Raw genomic sequence first — 25,860 nt, forward strand, 5'->3', positions numbered from 1 at the left:
TAAGGTGTTTGCGGTTCAGTGCGTTAAAACAAGAAAAGTCTCAGGTCAACCTATGTTGAATTTTTGATCATTTGGCATCTAAATCATATAGTTTCACCTGATATTGGTAACATTGAACTGTGAGAGTTCTGAATATGAGAAAATTCCACCCGAAATTAGGCATTTTCCCATTGAAACACGTGTAATACATAATTAGTGGTATTTAACCTTGATGTTATAAACCAGCGGCCGATCATGTCGATAGTGCGTTTATTATTTCTAGTTCTATTGGTTCTTTTTCCTCTGTACAAATATAATTATTGACTTGGTGTTGGCAATGTTCACCATCTGTCAATTGCACACATTTGTAAATGAACATTTCAATGAGTCGGCAAGCACCTGTATAATCATCACATTGTATACTCTTCCCAATCAGTCAAGAACAATACTTGTTAATGATGAAGATCACACTATTTGCCCTAATAATTTCGGCTGGAATCTTAACATCTTGCAATGTCAATGCGAAGTACAGAAAACAAGGTAAGAATATGTCTTCTTTCTTTTCAATTTTTAATCGATGTTTTTTTAATCGTTTTTTCTCATGTCAAGCATTTCTCGGCATTAACAACTGAAATCTAGGAGATGACGTTGACGAAACTTCGGCCAGGCACAAGTGACCTGGTGAAGGGGGGGGGGGGAGGACTACAAAGGTGTTGTAAAGTGTAAATAAGGATTCCCGAGGAAGAAAAGGACGAATTTTACGAATAATGTCCTTATGAGCCTCTCACATTAAAGGCAAAGACAATAACCAGTGTATCACGCTGCGTCCTGTACTATAAAATTTAGCCCACTATTGAGTGATAGTCTATTCTTAAAGGAGTATTTCGTGATCCTAGCATCCTCGTTTTATGATACTTTCAGTAGATATCCACAAAAAGAGCTTATTCCCAAACTTTCAGTTGATTCCGATTTTGCATTTGAGAGTTATGCATGATTATGTGTATTACTCTGCTCTATAGGTTACTGTGTTGAATTACGTTCTGGTATACCAGAATCTAAATAAAATTTGACGATATCTGTGCTAAACGAATGAATCTGCAAGAAATAAACATTATGTAGCCACACGTTTCCTGTGGTATAAAAATCTCAATTTTTTGAAGAAAAGTGGGGAATGAGGCTGTGGATCACGAAATGCCCTTTACGTTAAGCCTATGCTTGAATGCAAGCACATCAACTAGAGAGTGGGCTAATAATAGATACATTTGTAGCAAAATGTCAGAATAAAATAAGTACGAAGAGTAATAAGAGAAAAGTATCAAAATCAACATATAACGTATTGTCAGAAGCAATCGCCCATTTTGGGACATTTTCGAGTTTTTGAATACATTTTTTTTTTGTTGTGGGTAATGATGCAATTAGAATCTAAAATGACAGCATTGTCAAGATCAAGTCCGCGTCTTCGGGTGGGGGTAGGGGCAACCAATTTTGTTTCTTGCCTCATGCACTACCAACCCTAGTTATGCCACTGCAGACGGGTACCCTAACTCTCCTGTACAAAGAACCTAAAAGACGCCGTGTTTGTTTGTTGATTAAGGTATTAGACCTGGGATTGACTTATTTTGGTAACTAAACATCACATCATTGTTAGGTTATACATATATGATGACCATATGGAGAAATACATTTGTGCACAGTTTTATGAATATTAATTTGCATAAATAATTAGGTGGAAAACCGAGAAACGCCAAAAAATGTAGAGCAAGAACTAAACATTGTATGAAGCTCATTAAGGCATCAAATTAAAGCTCTCAACAAGATATGCGCATTGAGCCTATTTGTACAGACTTAGGGGGGGGGGGGGGTAAGGCTATCAACTGTGTCCAATCATGTCATGTGAAATTTTCGTCATGGGCAACTTTCGTATGGCAGACATTTCACATTGAAGTATGCAGTTAACATTTTCAAAAGTAGGCTCAATGCACAGATCAGGGATTAAAGCATATTCATTCCAAATTTCAGTTTTGCTTCCACATTTTTTTGCAATTCCAATATTGGTGAAAATATGAAATAGGCCTACGAGAAAATTGACTTTAAAGTTTACAAAATCGATAATAAATATTAATTTGCTAATTAACATAATTTTGATAATTAGAATGATTATTTTTACTGTTGTAATTACATTTTGATATACAATACAACAATATGTTTGGTTAACTGGTGCATTTTGGATCCGTAATTAATTTGTATTCAATGATTTCTAGAATTTCACTGCTTGAAAACAATACAATACATAAGAAATATAATTAATATGGGATAACGCTAATTATGGATTATTTTCGCATTTTCTGTTGACAGTTTTTCATTTGTAAAATTTGAACGGAATGTTCAATTTTGATCAAATAAAAAGTAAAAGAAAGCTGAGAGTTTGGGGAATTTGATTACAAAAATGACATTTTTATCACCCAATTCCAGGTCTAATACCTTAAATCAATTATCAAAGAACACGGTAATTGTCACCAAGGTATCTAAAACTACCAATTCTCTCAATGGAAAAGATTTTTGAGATTGGTCCTCGTTGATCTGTTGGGACACTTTTTGAATTTGTTACCGCAGCTGATCCTTTTCTGCGCATGTTTGCTGATCTAGAAACGTTGAATGATAACAACATATCTGACTCAGTTCAATTTCTTAATTACATATGAATATCGACTATAACTTTTGAAAAGTCATAATAATTTTTAATCTTCTTTTTTATTTTATAATTCAGACAATAGTCAATGATCTAAATATTATACATATTTGCGATACCGTATATTTTAGATTATCGAAATTATCTGATACTTTGGATAATATCTAAATTATCTCATATTTTGGATAATTTAGATATTAATAGTTAAATATCTTATTACATCTTATTATCCATCACTTACCAGGTAAAAAGATCTAATCCCTAATATCCAAATACCACAAATATCTGCTATAGGCTTCTCGGACGGATATTTTAGACAATGTCTGAATATTATCAGATATATTTTAAATACTTCAACAACAAAATAGTTAATTATCAGATATATTCACTATTATATTATAGAACACACAAACATATCAAAATTATCTACAACAAAATACTACAATCCCGCACCTAACGCTCTATGTTAGAGGTATCACGAGTCTGCACCATGGAATAAAAATGCTATTAAATCCATTATCGTTGAATTACCAATATGGGTCCATATGATAGAAATTTTTAATGGCCTTGAATTTTATGTTCTCTTTACTTGTTTTAAACACACGAACGTATTAAAATTATGTTTAAAACATCGCTTAACACGTTCGGGTGTTAACAATAACCTTAACATGTTAAATTTCACGTTTCCAGGATTTCATGTGTTTATAATTGAACACTCACTATTCACCTTCTCTTGTATGTCAAAGGCATAGTACCAAGGACCTTCACTGCATAAGTTATTAACATGTTCAAATGTTTTTGCATACACCGAATAAAAATTAATAAAATGTTATACTATAGGCTATATATTATCCAGATTTTCACACAATGAAATGGACACGAAATGGGTCTATATTAATTAATTAAACAAGTTGTGATGTGAAGGATATGTTGGCTGCAAAATATGCTAAGCTATTTAATTTCTGAATGTTGTTTTGACTGTGTTCATTCTGTTTTTATTCTGGTACATATTACATAATTAAAAATACGAAGATTTAAAAAGACCTATCGTAAGAAGAAGCAGATATATGATTAACTACACTGAGCTTGATTGAACTATGGGACATACATCACTTTATGGTTTCTGAACTAAGCCGGGAAAAATGCTTTTAAATATACAATTCATTTTAATTCATTTCATTTTTACTAAACCTATGCATTAGGCAATTTTTAACACTACTTAAAACTATGTTTTCCCTTCACATTTAATATAGCAACGTGCTTGTTTGAACAATCATATTGTTGACGATACATGTATATAATGCTTAAGGGATCTAAAATGAGCGGTTATTGCGTTTCGACAGTATTTTTTGTGCGACATGAGAGCACCTCAGACCTATCGAATTGCATTCTGAATACGAACCATGTCTTTCTGATATCAAATAATTTTCATTTTTTTGAAAATCACAATATAATACAAATTTTATGACAAATTATAAAAATTTGATATTTTTCAAATTTTTGATATATAACAGTCCTCGAAGTGAATTATATAAATCTAATGATATATTCTTAAAGTGTATGTAGCAGGGAGGAAAAGCCGACGGTCAATTGAAAATGTTGACCTTTCGTATTGAAGATATGGATTTTTTTCCCAAAAAGACCTAATTTTTTTTGGTGTTTTGGGGAAAAAATCCATATCTTCAATACGAAAGGTCAAAATGTTCAATTGATCGTCGGCTTTTCATCCCACCTACATACACTTTAAGTATAAATCATCAGATTTATAAAGTTCACTTCAAGTACTGTTAAATATCAAAAATATCAATTTTTAATGATTTGCCATAAAATGTGTATTAAATTGCGAATTTCAGAAAAATCAAAATTATTTGATATCAGAATGACATTCTTCGTATTCAGAATGCAATTCGATATGTCTGATGTGCTCTAATGTCCCAAAATAAATACCGTCCAAACGTTCATACCCCAGCCCTTAATAAAACACGATAAATAGCATTTTCATATTTTCAACTTCTGGATTTGATTCTGCTCTTCGCGAATTCGATTGAACATTTTTCCATTTTGTTTTCGCATATATGAATTTGTATTTCCGAATAGGTTCTGAATTCAGGGCTAAGTGAAATTTGGCTGCACAATTTGCGAAATTTGCTGCACAACGTGCGAAATTTGCTGCACAACGTGCGAAATTGGGTGCACAAAGTGCGAAATTGGGTGCACTAAGTGCGAAATTGGGTGAATTATTTAGAATTTTGACTGCGTATCAAATGAAATACCGTAGATTGCACATTTGCCTAATTGAGATCGAGAATGTAAGCGGTCATTCAATTTTGCGCGAAAAGGAATGACACTTATACTAAACTGAACCACCGAAGTTTGAAATTGGACGGGAAAACCTAATACCATCCTCTGAACCACAGATTAAAATACAACTTACTTATTTATTTGTTTATTTATTTATTACCAAAGTGATTTACAAACACTTGTGCATTTCTTGAATTAAAATACTACAAAAGTAAATTTCGACAAATTGACAGAAAAAAAACCTTTAAGAAAAAAGTAACAGCTAGCCGTGACTATGTCACTGCTTTGTAATACCGTGTTCAATCTAGCGTAAGTTTGGGCCCTATTGGAATCATTGGAACGTTCTAAACTAACCCGTGACTGTCAAGGTAAACCGAATTCATTCATAGTATCATATTCCATAAAAATAATAATGAGATTTGATGAAAAGAATGGTACAATATTGCTCTTGTATTTTATTGTTTTTAGTACAAATTAAAGCTATTATTTTCGGGAACCATATGCCCAAATTTCAGCATAGTCATGAATACAGTATTATAGTATAACCATAATATCTGGTAAATTTGTTTGATAATATCACACATAATCACAGCTTACGAGTACATGTTAAAATATTTCCGATATTTTGAATTACCGTACCTATAGACCTACACCACATTTCGCCATACTGCATTCTAGAAACGCTTGCTGTTAGAATAAGAAAAATTTTAATGCTAATTTATTGCACATTCTAGGGAAGCGTGGTTACCTTTTTAAAATAACCGAGTGAGAGGGTTTTCAAGAAAATATTTTTCCTGTCAAAACTGAAGCATCCTCTGTATAAAAGAAAATATGAATATTAACTGCACATCATATATAACGATTCGTGATACCCAATTGTGGCACATTTGATGTCGTTTGAGAGGCAGAGAATTTTATTTCAATTTTATATACGCCAAAATATTTTTCTAATTGAGCGAGAACGGCGATAGAAAAAACGTTGAAAATTCCATGTATAAATGACATTAGACCCAACAAATGATTACTGTTTCGTTTTTATGGTAATCTAATCTTTTATTTCCTGAAATAAAATTATGGGTCTAATGTGGGTTAATTGTATAATTGATGAAAACATCGACGTGTATAAAAGAAGCTACAAGAAAAATGGTAGGCCACGCCACATTGATAATCTATGTATACGGCGAGTTCGTAGCGCACGTGTGAATCAAAATCGATATACTATTGTCCCGACTATTGTGCGTGTATAGCCTCATTTATAACACGTAGTTATCAACAATTGAGCGCTATTAATACACATTAATGTTTTTAAACAAATAAAATTCCAAAATATGGTACGTTTTCTGTCTTTGCTTGTCACTTGGTATGTTGAAGTAATGAAGTTGCGATTATATTTTAAAATTTTCATCATGACACCCATCAAGCCTGATAGCCGAACGGTCTAAGGCCCTGGTGTTATGTCAATATCGTATAGGAGTACATTATAGCGGCTGAGTGCAGAGTGGGTTCGAACCCCGCCGGTGCCTCTGACAAAATAAATTTCATTTATTTTTTTAAATTTCATATTATGTTAGGGAAATGTGGCTGGGAGAATGTATGTATGGCGAAGAGTGGTGTGCTATAGACCACTAGACATCACTGTTTATCAACAAAGGCGAGGGACTAGTCTATCGATATGCTCGAACGAGCCGCTACACTGTTCAATGGCTTTCTTGTATTGTATGAAATGTGGCGGGCGATTTAAAATGCACATGCCCTTAGCAGACTACGATACGTACGCACACTGCAGGGCAAAGAACAATGGAAATTGTCATAATGCGCGCGCATACTGCCGGGCAATGACGTCACATGCCAAGTGGTCTATAGTAGTAACTACTATAGGGGCGTCTTCAACACAAATCGAACTATGACCTCTTCCTACCCCTCCCCTACCCCTCCCCCTGAAATGGTTTAAGGCGCGAAGCGTCATGGACAAGGTCGCTGAACATGTTATAACGTGTTTGTTAATATAATTCTTTTGTTTTAAGTAAAGGTGTCCCCAAAACACCTGGGATCGTGTCAAAGAAGAGTGAATTGAAGAAAAGTCAGGGTTTTCCCGCAAGTTTGGCATATGATAATATAATTCTTTTGTTTTAAGTAGAGATGTCCTCCAAAACACCTGGGATTATGTCAAAGAAGTTGAAATTAAGATAAATTGAATATAATTCTTTTATTTAAGAAAACTTTTTAAAATATTAGTAGAGATGTCCTCCAAAACACCTGTGCTTATGTCAAAGAAGTTGGAATTAAAATAAAGGAAGAATTGAACAAAGAGGAATGGTAAGATCTAAAGCTCGAACACACCTGGGTTTATGGCATTGTCTTAAAGAAGTTTTGAATTAAAGAAAAGTCAAGGTTTGCAATTAATCGTTTGTTAATATAATTGTTAGATGAACTTGACCGCTCACTATTTGATACCCTTTTAGAGTGAATGATTTTGAATTGGTAAGTCAATAATGACTTTTACAGCTTATATAGGTCAATATAAGCGTGATCTTGCTCTACAAGAATATTACTTGCATTCCGTCAAATAGCTTGATTGAATCAACTAGAAAACTTGTAATCCTCATGGAAAAATGGCAGCCGTATTTGCTTAAAAGGGTAAGTATTTTGAATGAATATATTTTACAATTATGCTTAAGAAACCTTTATAAGAAACTTTACATCTCAAATCATTATTCACCTCAAATTGTTGACACCTGGGATCGTGTCAAATAAGAGCGAAGTTGAAGAAAAGTCAAGGTTTCCAATTACCTGTTTGGTATTGTGATTCTTTTTAAAGAAAGTTAACTGTTTAAACAAATATTATATTAGAAATATCCTCGAAGACATGGGTTTATGGGATTGTGTCATAGACGTTTTGAATTGAAATAAAGGGAAGAATGGAACAAAGAGTTTTTAAATGATGCAATATCTAAAATTAGATTTAAAATGCCCTACCAGCAGTATGTGATCTTTGGTCGTGGGAAAAATGGAGCCCTCATTGGTGACGTTTGGCCAATAGAAGCAGCGCCAATAAAGATTTTATGATGGTAAACAATGAATTCCTTTATAAGAAAAGAAAATAGTGTCTGACATCAATGTCATTTTGAATATAGATCTGATTCAACATGGTACGTATTTCAGGAAATGGAAATGTTGTACTTATTATCAATCGTGAAAGCACTGTTAGTTTTTCTGATAAAGATGATGGAATGGAAAGAATAATTGTTACTGATAATGTTACAGAACTTCATACAGTGGATGATAAAATGGATGAAACAAAATCAAAGCGGAAAACAATAACTACGGGTCGCATAGATGGAGTCCGCTCCAAGCAGAAAAACAGAAGTAATGGAAGGGACAATAGTGAAAGAAAAATCGAAATGGAAAACAGTATCTAGCGGTTGCATAGCAGGAGTGTCAAAACAGAAAAACAACAACACTGAATTGCAAATTACTAAGGATATGAAGGCTCGTATAGTGGAATTATTGAACCAAATAGCCAACAATGGAAAGTGGAAAGAAATGCAAACACAAATAACACCTTCTAGTAGATTGTGATATATAGCGGGATTTTTAATCAGATACTTTCACTTGCAATTTTCGTCTTGAAGCAGTAAAGAGAAGAGAGATCTTGAATAACTTTAATATGACCATGGTATAGTACTTCCATGTAAGGGGTTGAACGCAACTTTCGACCATTGCACTCCAAGATTTGCAACAGCTGATAGCATAGGCATCTACTCCCGCTTCTACTTAATATCATGCTTATATACTGAAAATATCAACCAGGCCTTCAGTACACTTGTGAAGGAACGTTCAGTGTGTTGGATGTCAGACTGATCACCCATCTCAGCAGCATATATAGCTCCTGAAGAGAATATATTAGCTCCCATTCTGTTTGAACTTGCAAAAGAACGTGTTGATGAATTTGATCTTCGACTACTACTTATTAAATCAGCAAATAACCTATTCATGGACTGTCGTGTCATCCACTTTCAACAATTTTTTGTAAGAATTAGACCGGGGAATTAGAAACATAATCAAGAATGAAGCAATTTGGAAGAAAGCAGCAAGGTTTCTGTACATGTTGTGATGGTATTATTGACAGCTCGGCTGAAACTTCTTGTCTTGGAGGAGAGGATCAATTCTTGAAAGACTATCGTGACTATGGAGAAGAAAATGTACATATCAGCCGAGAGGATTATGTAAACAGTGTACAAAGCAGAGTCATTTTTGACTATATCGAACTTTATCTTGCTGAAGAGAGACTTGAGAGCAAACTGTTGAACTGTGATGAAATGATGCATATAGCAAATATGATTCGCCTCATCCGAAAACATGATGACTATAGAATATTGCTAGATTGGCGACTTGGACAGGATAAAATAGCAGACAAATTTAAAACTTTGTGTGAAAATGCATTGTTTGCGAATGGAAATCTTCAAAATCTATGTTTTAGAGCACTCACACTGTATATCTTTACCATGGACCTGTGCCGAAATAGGCTCAAAGACAATGATTTGAAACAGGCACTCTTAACAATTACAAAAGATGCTATTTAACAATATGACATTGATTGGACAGTTATATTGGAGAGACGCTTGATGAAATGGGACATTGTAAAATTCATATGCACAAGCGTCATTATGTTTGGATTTGCTCTTTTCATAAAATATCTGGTAAATTAACCCTAATTCGAAAACAATTAATTTTTAATGAATTGAAAATATGAATACATGCATTTGGATTTTCTTATTAAATAAAGAGAGAAACTACATCATTGACTGACTCAACAATGTGTTACTACTTTGCGTTCTTTGTTGCGTAAAATGCGTTACGCCGCCGAAATAGTGCGTCAAAATGCGTTACGCTGCGTTGATATTGCGTCAAAATGCGTTACGCCGCGTCGATAGTGCATCAAATGCGTTACGCCGCGTTGATATTGCGTCAAATTGCGTTACGCCGCGTCAAAATGCGTTACGCCGCGTCGATAGTGCGTCAAATGGACTTTAATCATGAGTTACTTTATGGGAACAGTCTATCTTCTTGCCATTTGTACACAATCCTTCAAAGGGGCAACATGGATGTTCTTGATGCTAAACCTTACCGGTGTTCCTTGTGTGATAGAGGGTTCACTCGCAAATATGATCTTAGACGACATGAGAAAACTGTACATGAAAGAGAGGAATGTGATTCAGAAGTAGATGATATGGACTCGGATGGTACGCAAGTAAATGACAACACAGAATCCGACGATTCAGTGGTAGAAGCTTCTGAATCTGAGGAGGAGTCATCGGATGAAGAGACAAGCGATGAACTGGAAGACAACGCTACATATCAAGAATGGTATACACAAGCTATGGAAGGCACTGAAGAGATGAGAGCTGAAAAATATGCAAAGTACATTGCCGAGGGATTGAACCAAGAGCAAGCTAAAGAGAGAGCATACACGAAGACCGTGTGGGCTGTTAAACGTGTCTTTTTTTTGACCACTTTCTAACATTTTTATGGAGTTTTCAGCATTTGAAGGACGATGACCTGTATCAGGAAATCACGGAAGAGCTTGAAGACAAAATGGACAAAGGCGTGGATATTAACAAAGCTATAAAAAGAGTGGTGGCTAAATATCAAGTCAAATTCGATGGTCTATTCCTGTACGACGAAGATGAGGAGGAAAACATGGAAGACTCGAGCGCCGACAGCGACGAATAGTTCAAATACATAGAGACTTTATACTTTTAGACTTCTTAAACTTTCATACTCGCATAACTTTTTCAAATACACACATCTACCAGGTATACTTTATTATCGTCAAAAATAATAAAATAATTAATTATCTCTTTATTATTACAATTAAATATTGACCTGTGCATAATTTTACCCAATGATAGTGTACTAAATACACGAATTTACACTAACAATACTGTATAAATTATGTTATATCTGTCCAACAGGTATTAGATATTTTGTTGTTGTTGTAGGTAATAAGGTAATAATAAACCAGTTCATTTGATCATGATTTGATTATGTTTCTCGGTAATCGTATAAACTTATAAACGTGTATGTACTGAATAAAGTAGAATAAACTAAGGAGATACTCTGTTCATTAATTACGCATATACGAGTATGGTGCCTGGTTAGACAAAATAAAATATAATCGAAAAACAAACTTGCGAGTCGTATAGTACTTTGTTTCGTGCGTGTCGAGTCTCAAGGGTGGGTTCAATTGACTTCAATTCATAATCATTCACACAGTAGTAATTAGTGAGCGCTCAACTTTATCCATAATAAAAAACCTTGACTTTCTTCAATTCAAACTTAATTGATACGATCCCATGTGTCTTCGAGGACATATCTATGGTCTTTTTTTATGGCCCTTATAGAACCAGCGTTTTTCGACGCGGCGTAACACATTTGACGCACTATCGACGCGGCGTAACGCATTTTGACGCGGCGTAACGCAATTTGACGCAATATCATCGCGGCGTAACGCATTTGACGCACTATCGACGCGGCGTAACGCATTTTGACGCAATATCAACGCAGCGTAACGCATTTTGACGCACTATTTCGGCGGCGTAACGCATTTTACGCAACAAAGAACGCAAAGTAGTAACACATTGTTGAGTCAGTCAATGATGTAGTTTCTCTCTTTATTTAATAAGAAAATCCAAATACATGTATTCATATTTTCAATTCATTAAAAATTAATTGTTTTCGAATTAGGGTTAATTTACCAGATATTTTATGAAAAGAGCAAATCCAAACATAATGACGCTTGTGCATATGAATTTTACAATGTCCCATTTCATCAAGCGTCTCTCAATATAACTGTCCAATCAATGTCATATTGTTAAATAGCATCTTTTGTAATTGTTAAGAGTGCCTGTTTCAAATCATTGTCTTTGAGCCTATTTCGGCACAGGTCCATGGTAAAGATATACAGTGTGAGTGCTCTAAAACATAGATTTTGAAGATTTCCATTCGCAAACAATGCATTTTCACACAAAGTTTTAAATTTGTCTGCTATTTTATCCTGTCCAAGTCGCCAATCTAGCAATATTCTATAGTCATCATGTTTTCGGATGAGGCGAATCATATTTGCTATATGCATCATTTCATCACAGTTCAACAGTTTGCTCTCAAGTCTCTCTTCAGCAAGATAAAGTTCGATATAGTCAAAAATGACTCTGCTTTGTACACTGTTTACATAATCCTCTCGGCTGATATGTACATTTTCTTCTCCATAGTCACGATAGTCTTTCAAGAATTGATCCTCTCCTCCAAGACAAGAAGTTTCAGCCGAGCTGTCAATAATACCATCACAACATGTACAGAAACCTTGCTGCTTTCTTCCAAATTGCTTCATTCTTGATTATGTTTCTAATTCCCCGGTCTAATTCTTACAAAAATTGTTGAAAGTGGATGACACGACAGTCCATGAATAGGTTATTTGCTGATTTAATAAGTAGTAGTCGAAGATCAAATTCATCAACACGTTCTTTTGCAAGTTCAAACAGAATGGGAGCTAATATATTCTCTTCAGGAGCTATATATGCTGCTGAGATGGGTGATCAGTCTGACATCCAACACACTGAACGTTCCTTCACAAGTGTACTGAAGGCCTGGTTGATATTTTCAGTATATAAGCATGATATTAAGTAGAAGCGGGAGTAGATGCCTATGCTATCAGCTGTTGCAAATCTTGGAGTGCAATGGTCGAAAGTTGCGTTCAACCCCTTACATGGAAGTACTATACCATGGTCATATTAAAGTTATTCAAGATCTCTCTTCTCTTTACTGCTTCAAGACGAAAATTGCAAGTGAAAGTATCTGATTAAAAATCCCGCTATATATCACAATCTACTAGAAGGTGTTATTTGTGTTTGCATTTCTTTCCACTTTCCATTGTTGGCTATTTGGTTCAATAATTCCACTATACGAGCCTTCATATCCTTAGTAATTTGCAATTCAGTGTTGTTGTTTTTCTGTTTTGACACTCCTGCTATGCAACCGCTAGATACTGTTTTCCATTTCGATTTTTCTTTCACTATTGTCCCTTCCATTACTTCTGTTTTTCTGCTTGGAGCGGACTCCATCTATGCGACCCGTAGTTATTGTTTTCCGCTTTGATTTTGTTTCATCCATTTTATCATCCACTGTATGAAGTTCTGTAACATTATCAGTAACAATTATTCTTTCCATTCCATCATCTTTATCAGAAAAACTAACAGTGCTTTCACGATTGATAATAAGTACAACATTTCCATTTCCTGAAATACGTACCATGTTGAATCAGATCTATATTCAAAATGACATTGATGTCAGACACTATTTTCTTTTCTTATAAAGGAATTCATTGTTTACCATCATAAAATCTTTATTGGCGCTGCTTCTATTGGCCAAACGTCACCAATGAGGGCTCCATTTTTCCCACGACCAAAGATCACATACTGCTGGTAGGGCATTTTAAATCTAATTTTAGATATTGCATCATTTAAAAAACTCTTTGTTCCATTCTTCCCTTTATTTCAATTCAAAACGTCTATGACACAATCCCATAAACCCATGTCTTCGAGGATATTTCTAATATAATATTTGTTTAAACAGTTAACTTTCTTTAAAAAGAATCACAATACCAAACAGGTAATTGGAAACCTTGACTTTTCTTCAACTTCGCTCTTATTTGACACGATCCCAGGTGTCAACAATTTGAGGTGAATAATGATTTGAGATGTAAAGTTTCTTATAAAGGTTTCTTAAGCATAATTGTAAAATATATTCATTCAAAATACTTACCCTTTTAAGCAAATACGGCTGCCATTTTTCCATGAGGATTACAAGTTTTCTAGTTGATTCAATCAAGCTATTTGACGGAATGCAAGTAATATTCTTGTAGAGCAAGATCACGCTTATATTGACCTATATAAGCTGTAAAAGTCATTATTGACTTACCAATTCAAAATCATTCACTCTAAAAGGGTATCAAATAGTGAGCGGTCAAGTTCATCTAACAATTATATTAACAAACGATTAATTGCAAACCTTGACTTTTCTTTAATTCAAAACTTCTTTAAGACAATGCCATAAACCCAGGTGTGTTCGAGCTTTAGATCTTACCATTCCTCTTTGTTCAATTCTTCCTTTATTTTAATTCCAACTTCTTTGACATAAGCACAGGTGTTTTGGAGGACATCTCTACTAATATTTTAAAAAGTTTTCTTAAATAAAAGAATTATATTCAATTTATCTTAATTTCAACTTCTTTGACATAATCCCAGGTGTTTTGGAGGACATCTCTACTTAAAACAAAAGAATTATATTATCATATGCCAAACTTGCGGGAAAACCCTGACTTTTCTTCAATTCACTCTTCTTTGACACGATCCCAGGTGTTTTGGGGGACACCTTTACTTAAAACAAAAGAATTATATTAACAAACACGTTATAACATGTTCAGCGACCTTGTCCATGACGCTTCGCGCCTTAAACCATTTTAGGGGGAGGGGTAGGGGAGGGGTAGGAAGAGGTCATAGTTCGATTTGTGTTGAAGACGCCCCTATAGTAGTGTAGTATGTGTTATTTTCAAGCAGGCGCTTTAAGTTTGAGCGTTTCAAAGGTTTGGACGTTTTGGCACAACGCGTTACATACAGAACGCAAAAAACACGCGATTTGAATCCAATTTTTCTGGGCGAATACCGAAATAAATTGGAGGTACATAGGGGTGGCTCGAAAACTCAACCGCCGGATGCCCACCGGGTTCCGTCCGGTTGGAGCCGTTTTCTATTATTCTAAACAATGGAATGTGGTTCAACCGCCATCCCTGCGGTCGAATTTTGAAGCCGCTTCTTACATTAATCATGTTAATTGGCCTCCATGAGCGACACGCAAACTTGGCGGAGTCAGTAGGCCTACTCTTTGATTCATCATGCAGTTATTGTTAACTACATGTATGCATACAACACAGGGGCACTCACAATATATAGGCAATTGAACCCTACTGGTAGCGCTGTGTTGTAGCTATAGGGGATGAACTAGTTAGCGTCATATATCAAAAAGTATAAAAGCTATGATTTTAGTACTTACTCTATGTTTCAATTACTTATTCTTTTCCAAATATCTGAGGGAGAACATACATTTTTATGAAAAAGAAATCCTACCATCTATCCAAACTCGCCGTGTTATTCCAATGCACATTTTGCTTCACCGGGCAGCCCTGGTTTGGTCGTATTTGGAAGTTTGGTGTCATAAAACCGTAATAGGTACAAATTTAGTACTTTCTGTCAATCAAGTATGGCTTATTTTCTACATGTCAATCTTTAAATAATTTAGCATAGTCCTTATAATAACGGTGGTCCGCCTTGATGAGTAAATGACAGCAAACCAGTGAAAAATACCCCGATTAGTTGTCCGTAGCGGACAATTCGGTCGCTCATTGGATTAATATTATCATGTGGTAATAAATTTGCATTGGACAATAGATTACTATATAATGGTTTAGTACTGCATATATCGGTTTAATCTTCAATAAGCGGGTTTATGGCTGAAAAGGTCACGGTGAATTTGCCGTGGACGTAACTTCACTATGTCTAACTCATTGGTATGAATATTATAGGTAATCACTGGTTTGAAAGCGGAAAGGTGCCTAATGACAAGGACGATACAAAGTTGTATGTTGAAGAAGGGAAACAAGAATATGAAGAGCTCTTTGACTTTCACAATGCTTCAATGATAGCAGAGAAATACATAGAAGATTGTGTGTATATGCATCAAGACTTGGGGGTCCTACGAGGTAGAGAGGGTAAGTTTCAAATGGTGTTGTTTATGTTGCCCAGTACGTACTCGTCAAAGTCTGAGTAAAAAAGGAGTAAAAATAACATACCAAGATATCCAATTTAGAAACGAATCTGAAAAGTTCATCAGTTTTCTTTTGTACTCTAAAATAACGGGCGGAAGGTTCAGAGTCAATAGAAAATCAACATTACTGTTTAATATGACTATACTATGCGCTTGAACTGATGTTAATCAACTCAACGAAATATGCAGATGTTAGCTAGCAAGCAAGCAAGCAATTAAAGCAAGCAAGCAAGAAACCAACCAAATAAAACTAAGTAAGAAATAATAATCGACCAACATCATTACACACCTTCTTTATATACATGATTATATTTATGACCGTGTAATGGTTTGTAGATATTCTGCTTATGCTCTTTATTCTCCTCCTCCTCCTCCTCCTCCTCCTCCTCCTCCTCCTCCTCTTCCTCCTCTTCCTCCTCCTCCTCCTCCTCATTATTATATTATTACTGGCTATTTTTTGTAATGTATTAGCTATTCGAGATGCATATGACCGTGTCTTTGATTCCGGGAAGCATAGTGTGGAGCTAGAAACGCAAGATGTTGAACTGCTGAAAACTGGTGCCGTGCAAGCCATTGCTGTCGGGCATTATTTTGACGAAGACCACAACAGCATGGGTGCGTCTAGGTAAGTCACTTTGGTCTGAGGCGGAAATTTTACAAATCAAATTAGAAGAGCGCAGACAACATCACGTGCTTTATAATCCGGATGCCCGGTCCGGATGGCAGAAGGATCTCGCATTTTGATTTGATGGCTCATTATATATTTGTGGTCTTGACACAAATCTTCACCCACCCCCTACAAATGTTCCTATAACCTTGCACATCAGAAGCTAGGCGCCAAACCGAGGACCCACATTATGTTGCTTGCAATACGCCCGGCTGCTGGGTGTCCTCGGTTACTCTGCAATTTTCGGGTGTGCGTTCTCATTTGAAGGTTTTTACAGGTCCCTTCCCACTCTGACTTGTCATTAAAGAATAAGCTTTAAGCTTCCTGACGGGCACGACTTCTATAAGACATGTTTAAATTTAATTGATTAAACCAACTAATAGGCGTTTGAGAGCCAACCAAGCCCTGAGTAGCATAGCACGTGGGACTGTTGGTGTCCAAGATACCTTGCGTGTCATACTGCTTTCCTGCACGCAAGTATTGTAAGAGCGTAGCCCTATTTAAAATATTTATCGGTGTATGATGCTTTGGTGATTTTTTTCTATAAATTATACCAGTCAATGAGGGTACTCTCTAAATGTAAAACAGTGAATTTCCACTCTTTCAACGAGTCGAATGAAGGACAACCCGTTTTTGAGGGGAAACAGTCTAAAAACAGTCCGAGGGATCGTCTCCTGGTGTAGCTACACATCCAGCTTTTTAATCAGCACTGTATATTATTTCTGCACCTGTCTACGTCTACATGTTATTATTGTTCCTGCCCATGTACACACGCAGTGCGTTTTCCTCAGGCTTCTGAGCACCGAGGAAGGAAGGAAGGAAAATGAAAGAAAGTACATTTTCTTTAGGCAATATTCACTCTTTTAAGAGTATACAGACTACTTTTTTCAATCCTTTTAGAGTGAAAATATTCCCCTCAAAATGGGGTGGTCCTCCATATCACTCTCACACACTTTTTTCCACTCTTTCCACTCGGTGTACATTTAGAGAGTAAAATATTCTTGGACAGGGCCATAATCATAAAATAAGACTTTTTTGGAAGTGGTATTGAAGTTACCGTGGAATTAATATTAAGTTTTTCTTTGATTATATTTTTCAGAATCCTCGTTATTCTGAAGCACGACGGGGATGATGGATATAAAACGCAGTATAAGGCTGAATTCACTGAATATGCTGAATAAATACAGCGACAACGTTTAATTGTTCAGGCTGTTCAGTTATACAATATATCAGCTTAAAAATCTTTTAAAACTAGTTCATAAAAAGTAGTTATATTGATTTTTGCTATTTAGATGTTTCTTTCTACGGAGATCGCGTCACTTTAGAGAGATTGCGATTTCCAAACGTAGGTATCAGACGTACGTCGATCTATTCAAAACCACTCTCCTGTATCGAAGCGAGGTCACGTATTTAGCCAGTTTTGAAGATTTTCCACGTGCGAAATCAACGTATGCATCGTTGAAAACGCACAAAATTTGTCCATTTCACATTATGTTAAAGACAGTCAAGGATAATGAACATACGAAGGAAAGTCTAATTATTATTATGATCCTTTTTGTATGTAACAAATCCTTACAGCGATGTGTTAAAAATTAACTAAATTTATACGCGATGTCCATACGAAGAGATTGCCCATTGAAATGTGTGTGATACTTTGTACGTATATGACATTGCGATTTCACATTTTGGACACCAACGTGTTACGTAGAAATAAGCTTATTTTACGACATGTCGAAGTTCATGCAACGAGCCTAACTTTCAGGATGAAAAAGTCTCATTTTGGAAGTAAAATAATGATATATGGATGTAGTGATATCCTTCATCTACCAAAATATATGTTTTTGGGCAAGTATAGTATTTGGGGAATTAACACAAAAATACAGTTTAAGCAGTATGTTAAGTCAAAATTTTAGTCAAAATCAAAAGCGTGCTGTTCGAATTAGGCAGAGACTCGATAGCCTGCGGTCAACATTAACTTTTCAATCACTATGCCCTCTATCGACCTAGATCAGATATTATAGTCTTTGTTCCAGCTGCCTTGTTCTCCTTCGTGACGAATGAGCACAATCCAATTTGGAGCCGAGGCTAGCAATATTTAACACCGTATTAACGTACGTAAAAACGTACATTAAAACGTGCAGTCCACCTGCTGCGTATGGAACATCGCCAGAGGATGATTTAAGCACTTCCCAGCAAGTCTTGCGGTTAGCACAGCTGTGTGAGTGAACATGATACCACTGCCCGCCCACTGCATACACACGTGCATGGTTAAATTTGAATTTGGACAGATATATTTACAATAAAAACACCTTCAAAAAGTTGGTCGATTTCACATTTTATGTTATCTACAGAAGGTGTGAATTATCCTTCATGCATACATCACTTTAGATCTGAAATCGACCAAGTAATAATGACACACGGACAATTCTAAAACAACATCTTTTGCACAGAGTTCAATGGGATTTGAAAAGTAAAGTGGCAGTTGAAACTCTCGTGATAACACTTTTACAGTGCATGATGGGGCTTCCTTAAATCATCCTCTGGAACATCGCAATCTCTCTTTTATTATCTAAATACATATAATATAAAGCCACTGAACAATAAAGGAATACAATACGTCCAGGACAGATCGTATAATAGATCATACAGGGCAGAACAGAGATGATTTTCATTTTGGACTTTACTAAGTCCAGATATATTTTAAACTTGAAATTAAATTCACTTTGTGTAACAAGTATGATTTTGAATGTCCAATTTATTATCCATTCCAAAAGGAGCACCCCCCTTCCAAGGCTATATGATTAGGATTTGGACTAAGGTTAGGAAGTTGATATAGGATTAGGGTTTGCCTGTTAAGGGTATGTTAGGGTTAAGGTTGGGATTAGGGTTAGGTTAGGGTGAGGATTAGGATTAGGGTTAGGATTAGGGTTAGGATTAGAATTACGGTTAGTGTTATGGCCCATGTTTAGGGTTTAGGGTTATAGGGTACCGTATGTAGGAGGGGTCTGCAATTACCTTGGATAAAATACAGTTGTTTGTGTGGGTGTGTGTACATCTGTACTGTACATGTATGGCTATGTGAATATAGGCCTGTGATTCATATGAAGAATGTGCATGGTCTTTTTATAGTACAAGGACAAATTGGCCAATGCCAGAGGCTATATGCATACCAATGTGTGTACATCTACAAATGAGAAATTTTTGGTGGTTTGCTTTTCATTGCAAATTGCAGTCATTTTAAATTATCGCAGCTTTTTTTAATTGCAACTTCCTACGCACAAAATGGCGTTTAATTTACTCGCAACATTACGCGTCTGGTAAAGCCGTGAAATTGTGCCTATTTAGAGGATATCTCATCATTTGTATTATGTACATCATCACTATACTTGTCCATGTTGTCAAAGATATGGCTATATGCAGAGTGAATTTCAGCCCACCCCCCTTATGGCCAGGGTACCAGGGGATGGGTGGCTGGGACTTATACCAGGGCTAAATTTCAAAATGTTAAAACTCCCCGCCAAGTCCCGGACCGACGGGAAACAACACATGGCCGGCCCTACAGGGACACATTTTGTGTCAATGCCCGTCTGTTATAATAAACTGCCCGGCTATTTGTTCCGGGTACTGATCTGCACTGCAGGCAGGGGTTGGAGTGGGTCAGGGACTCAGGGTTTCAATTGACAAGTGCATTGTCAACAGTCTTCATTTTCACGTACATGAAATCTATAAGCTTAACTACTGAACATACAGGCCTATGCACCCCCCCACAATCATAATTACTCACATCACTAGTATCACAGGGTCAGGGTTTCAATTGACAAGTGCATTATCAACAGCCTTGCATTTTAACGTGCATGAAATCTATAAGCTTAAATACTGAATATACAGGCCTATGTACCCCCCCAGCACACACACACAATCATAATTACTCACATCACTAGTATCACAGGGTCAGGGTTTCTATTGACAAGTGCATTATCAACAGCATTGCATTTTCACGTGCATGAAATCTATAAGCTTACGGAACATACAGGTCTATGTCCCCCCACACACACAATCATAATTACTCACATCACTAGTATCACAGACATTCAAATTCCATCATGAAATCTATTCGGCTTTCACAGTACAGTGATTTTCAAGTTCAAACGCTAGCTCTTCAAAGGTGCTGAATTCGACCATCGTGCAAATCGCCAGATATCGCATGAGCAAATTATTATAAGGGCGCACATCACTGAAAATGATGCCAATTTTTCTCTATAAAAATGCTAATTAAAATCATTTAAACAAATGTTGATATCTGCCATCTGTGATACAATTGTAGGATTTAATATTACTAATCATTACCAATCCAAATTTAGCCAAAATTATGCAAATTTCTGCTCATTTTAATGCTATCTATGTTTTTTTTTTTTTTTAAAATTAATTAAGATTTGTTCCAAGTCTACCATGTTACAATACTGATAATTCAATAAAAAAAACTTTTTAGACTGCAACAAGTCTGTCCTAAAACATTGTATTTATTTGGATAATGAATTGGAAATTCAAAATCATATTTGCTACACAAAAGTAAAATTATTTGAAGTTTGAAATATATAGTGGATAAAATAAAGTCCAATTTGAAAGAATTTAATGTTCTGTGTGTTTATCAAATCATGAGATAGATTCAGCCACAAATGCACGAATGATTTTTCCTTTCAAATCTGATTTTATGACATATTAATTTGTCATTTCTTGGAATTAGCCAAATTTGAGAGACTTAAGACATAATATTCCCCGTAGAACAGCTGCAGTGGTCAGCATAATTGGTGTTTTCTTTTTCTTTCATTTTACCTCATTATATCTGCTTCAAATGACCAGAAAAACTTCATCATGTGGCAGTTGTTTTCTAGTTTTATAAATATTTTCATAATTTTTGGCAAAGAATAACTACATTTAAATTTGACCGAAATCGTATACTAAAGGTCCGTTCATACTACCACCGCATTTGCGATGCGTTGCTTTGCGATGCCGATATATCGATTACTTTTTACCGCAACTCAACGCAACTCGTCGCATTTCCAAGTTAAATGTATTTAACTTCATTGCGATATCGCAATGCAGTAGTTTGCAGTACGATGCAGTGCGGCAACGCACCGCATCGCAAAGCAACGCATCGCAAATGCGGTGGTAGTATGAACGGACCTTAGGCTTTAACAAAAATATAAACCCTAGGATTAAGAAAAAATAAAACCGAGTTAAAATCAAATCAAAAGTAAACTAGAACTGCCCTACCTGGGTTCGAACCAGGAGTGTATGGCTGCATCGAAAGAATTTATAGATTGAATACAATATGATACAATACCGCTCTTTTAAAAGATACTAGTACTAATGTTACAGGTGCGAGTAATCAGCATTTCTTTGATATCTATGGTTCAATGCATAGGTACCGCGTGAATGTAGTGCAGGGCGATCTATTCAAAATTGTATTCATCTATTGCTATGGTAGTTAATCCTCTTATCTATGTCACTTCTACGGCGGATCGAATATACGACAAGGCATATACAGCCACCAAATTTCATGAATTTTTCAGACAAGCTAACTTTAGTTATTATCTAACATTGATATCCGCGCTTTTTCTTCCTTGATGATACAAAAATATTTCTTCTCATTTTTCCTGCTACTTTGGGCATGTTCAAGCTTCGTTATTTCCCATATAATTCAACTTTTACACGTTATTTGTTGCTATGGCGTTAATCCTCTCCATACACAGTTGAACAAATACAATAGATGAATGTCAACACGCATGACCTCCTATGTGACATGTTATATGTGATGTACAAAAATCTGAATATCATAAACATCAGTATTCGTTTGTGCATATGAACTGCACGTTTACGTTGCTAAATATTGCTCATTATATATTATGACAAATATTGGTATTATGACAATACGGTATATACATTGTATATAAAACGACTAATAGATCCTGCCATCATGGCGTCAGGTCAATGTTCATCATATCCCGTATGTTTCTTAAAATTCACTCATATTTGAGACAAATTGCTGTGCCCATTTTATAGGTGCACAGGTAGATCCGTGTTGTTTTTAATTTTCATTTCTTTTGATGAAAGAATTAAGGTTTTCCACTGCACGGGGCCACAAGGGTGATACTAATTTTAATGCTATATTTTCAAAACGAATACGTGTTCCCGGTTGACAAAATTTTAAATTTTTAATAAATTTTAGACATTGTTTTGTATTGTATCTTTTTAATAAATTTTAGACATTGTTTTGTATTGTATCTTTAAAACATATATGACATTATAGAGTACTCCTGGGGCTAGCTATCGGTGTACCAACTCAAGGCCCTGAGGCTGCTTCATTTGATGAGAAACGGCATGCTTTGTATTTTTACATTTGGGCCTCTGGGGCCCGTAACCTTTGACCTCTGGGGCCAAGATGGGCAAAGGATAAATCTACGGGTAGGGCCCATAAGTGTACCAAACATGGGCCCTGGGGCCTTTGTAGTTTTAGCGCTAGCCTTGACAGAATGATGTGTTTGATAGACGGAGAAGGAGGAAAAGGAGAAGAAACCACAGGACTAGAGGGCCTTATATTTATACACAAATACGGCTATACCCGCATGTTATCGGTGTACATAAACTTATAGTCCTTTTTGCTGAGGACTTTAAAATAAAGAATTTTAAAAAGTTGCCCAATTGGTCGGATAATGTGTAAAAAGTGAAAGCCCAAGTCACAAGCTTTAATTTAATGTAGGTTGCACCCTCGTAGCACTTAAAATAAAGAATTGGTAAAAGGTCGCCTAATTGGGCGAAAATATGGAAAAACTCAAAGTCCAATTCACAAGGTTTATTTTAATGTAGGTTACACTCTCGTACCACTGAAATAGTGAAACTGGGCCCATAATATGTATTTTGTGGCATTTAGAATATTATAATTGTCGTCTGCAATCACCGTGAGACATTCGTCCGCGCTTTCCAAAAGCGGTGCATCGCAATCACTTGAGTATAAATTGAGTATAAATTTAGAACTAGTTCTAGTTCCTCGAGGGGGGTGCGCGTGAAGCGAGCATGGCCGCGAAGTAGCCAACGAGGGGGACTGGTGGATTTTGTAATGTCAGAGAGGGGTTGTCATGGTCCCATACAGGCACTGAACAAGTGCTATATAAATTCAGCTTTACCCTCCATAGGTTACTGTTGTCAGTCTCATTCACAATGAAGCTATGCAATGTGATAGATTGAAATTCACAATATGCAATTTGATTAGGGGAAAGCTATTCCATAGGGCGTATGTAAATTAAAGGAACAGCAATTTCGGAAGGAGTATGTAAAGTAAATGGAACAGCCTATTTTGTGGCCATTTCAGAGGGAGTATGTAAATCAAATGGAACAGCCAATGGATATGTAATTTAACTGGAACAGCATTAACGTTGATGTCATCTATATTATAATTACGCTATTCTCTGTGGATCTGCTGGTTAGTCCTTCGTGTATGGGGTTCGGTGGGGTTGGCTGGGTTTTAGTAACAATATAATTTTTAGATGCAATCTGTGTAAAAACTTTGAGCCCTGAAGCTGCTTTATTTGATGAGAAACGGTCGCCCTTTTTTAACATTTGGGGTCTTGGGGCCTCATAATATTTGACTTATGAGGCTCATATACAAATAACAGAGATGATTTTCATTTTGGACTTTACTAAGTCCAGATATATTTTAAACTTGAAATTAAATTCACTTTGTGTAACAAGTATGATTTTGAATGTCCAATTTATTATCCATTCCAAAAGGAGCACCCCCTTCCAAGGCTATATGATTAGGATTTGGACTAAGGTTAGGAAGTTGATATAGGATTAGGGTTTGCCTGTTAAGGGTATGTTAGGGTTAAGGTTGGGATTAGGGTTAGGTTAGGGTTAGGATTAGGATTAGGGTTAGGATTAGGGTTAGGATTAGAATTACGGTTAGTGTTATGGCCCATGTTTAGGGTTTAGGGTTATAGGGTACCGTATGTAGGAGGGGTCTGCAATTACCTTGGATAAAATACAGTTGTTTGTGTGGGTGTGTGTACATCTGTACTGTACATGTATGGCTATGTGAATATAGGCTTGTGATTCATATGAAGAATGTGCATGGTCTTTTTATAGTACAAGGACAAATTGGCCAATGCCAGAGGCTATATGCATACCAATGTGTGTACATCTACAAATGAGAAATTTTTGGTGGTTTGCTTTTCATTGCAAATTGCAGTCATTTTAAATTATCGCAGCTTTTTAATTGCAACTTCCTACGCACAAAATGGCGTTTAATTTACTCGCAACATTACGCGTCTGGTAAAGCCGTGAAATTGTGCCTATTTAGAGGATATCTCATCATTTGTATTATGTACATCATCACTATACTTGTCCATGTTGTCAAAGATATGGCTATATGCAGAGTGAATTTCCAGCCCACCACCCCCCTTATGGCCAGGGTACCAGGTGGATGGGTGGCTGGGACTTATACCAGGGCTAAATTTCAAAAATGTTAAAACTCCCCGCCAAGTCCCGGACCGACGGGAAACAACACATGGCCGGCCCTACAGGGACAAATTTTGTGTCAATGCCCGTCTGTTATAATAAACTGCCCGGCTATTTGTTCCGGGTACTGATCTGCACTGCAGGCAGGGGTTGGAGGGTCAGGGACTCAGGGTTTCAATTGACAAGTGCATTGTCAACAGTCTTCATTTTCACGTACATGAAATCTATAAGCTTAACTACTGAACATACAGGCCTATGCACCCCCACAATCATAATTACTCACATCACTAGTATCACAGGGTCAGGGTTTCAATTGACAAGTGCATTATCAACAGCCTTGCATTTTAACGTGCATGAAATCTATAAGCTTAAATACTGAATATACAGGCCTATGTACCCCCCAGCACACACACACAATCATAATTACTCACATCACTAGTATCACAGGGTCAGGGTTTCTATTGACAAGTGCATTATCAACAGCATTGCATTTTCACGTGCATGAAATCTATAAGCTTACGGAACATACAGGTCTATGTCCCCCCCACACACACACAATCATAATTACTCACATCACTAGTATCACAGACATTCAAATTCCATCATGAAATCTATTCGGCTTTCACAGTACAGTGATTTTCAAGTTCAAACGCTAGCTCTTCAAAGGTGCTGAATTCGACCATCGTGCAAATCGCCAGATATCGCATGAGCAAATTATTATAAGGGCGCACATCACTGAAAATGATGCCAGTTTTTCTCTATAAAAATGCTAATTAAAATCATTTAAACAAATTTTGATATCTGCCATCTGTGATACAATTGTAGGATTTAA

General features: G+C 36.1%; 1 protein-coding gene across 1 annotated transcript; it reads left to right on the forward strand.

Annotated features, from left to right (window-relative positions):
* Nucleotides 1–343: 343 nt before the first annotated feature.
* LOC140138405 (uncharacterized) lies at nt 344–19,346 on the forward strand. The gene is made up of 4 exons (XM_072160303.1): nt 344–519; nt 15,606–15,791; nt 16,319–16,472; nt 17,614–19,346. Exons 1-4 carry the CDS (start codon nt 435–437, stop codon nt 17,693–17,695), a joined length of 507 nt encoding a protein of 168 aa, XP_072016404.1. The 5' UTR covers nt 344–434; the 3' UTR covers nt 17,696–19,346.
* Nucleotides 19,347–25,860: the final 6,514 nt, after the last annotated feature.

This window comes from Amphiura filiformis, chromosome 17 (assembly GCF_039555335.1).
Source record: "Amphiura filiformis chromosome 17, Afil_fr2py, whole genome shotgun sequence".
Lineage (NCBI taxonomy): Eukaryota > Metazoa > Echinodermata > Ophiuroidea > Amphilepidida > Amphiuridae > Amphiura > Amphiura filiformis.

What these genes read in the sequence shown, in the direction of transcription:
- LOC140138405 (XM_072160303.1), top strand. Translation starts at nt 435, where the DNA reads ATGATGAAGATCACACTATTTGCCCTAATAATTTCGGCTGGAATCTTA. An exon ending in TGCGAAGTACAGAAAACAAG is followed by an intron (nt 520 to 15,605) that starts GTAAGAATATGT and finishes TGAATATTATAG; the next exon opens with GTAATCACTGGTTTGAAAGC. An exon ending in AACAGCATGGGTGCGTCTAG is followed by an intron (nt 16,473 to 17,613) that starts GTAAGTCACTTT and finishes TATATTTTTCAG; the next exon opens with AATCCTCGTTATTCTGAAGC.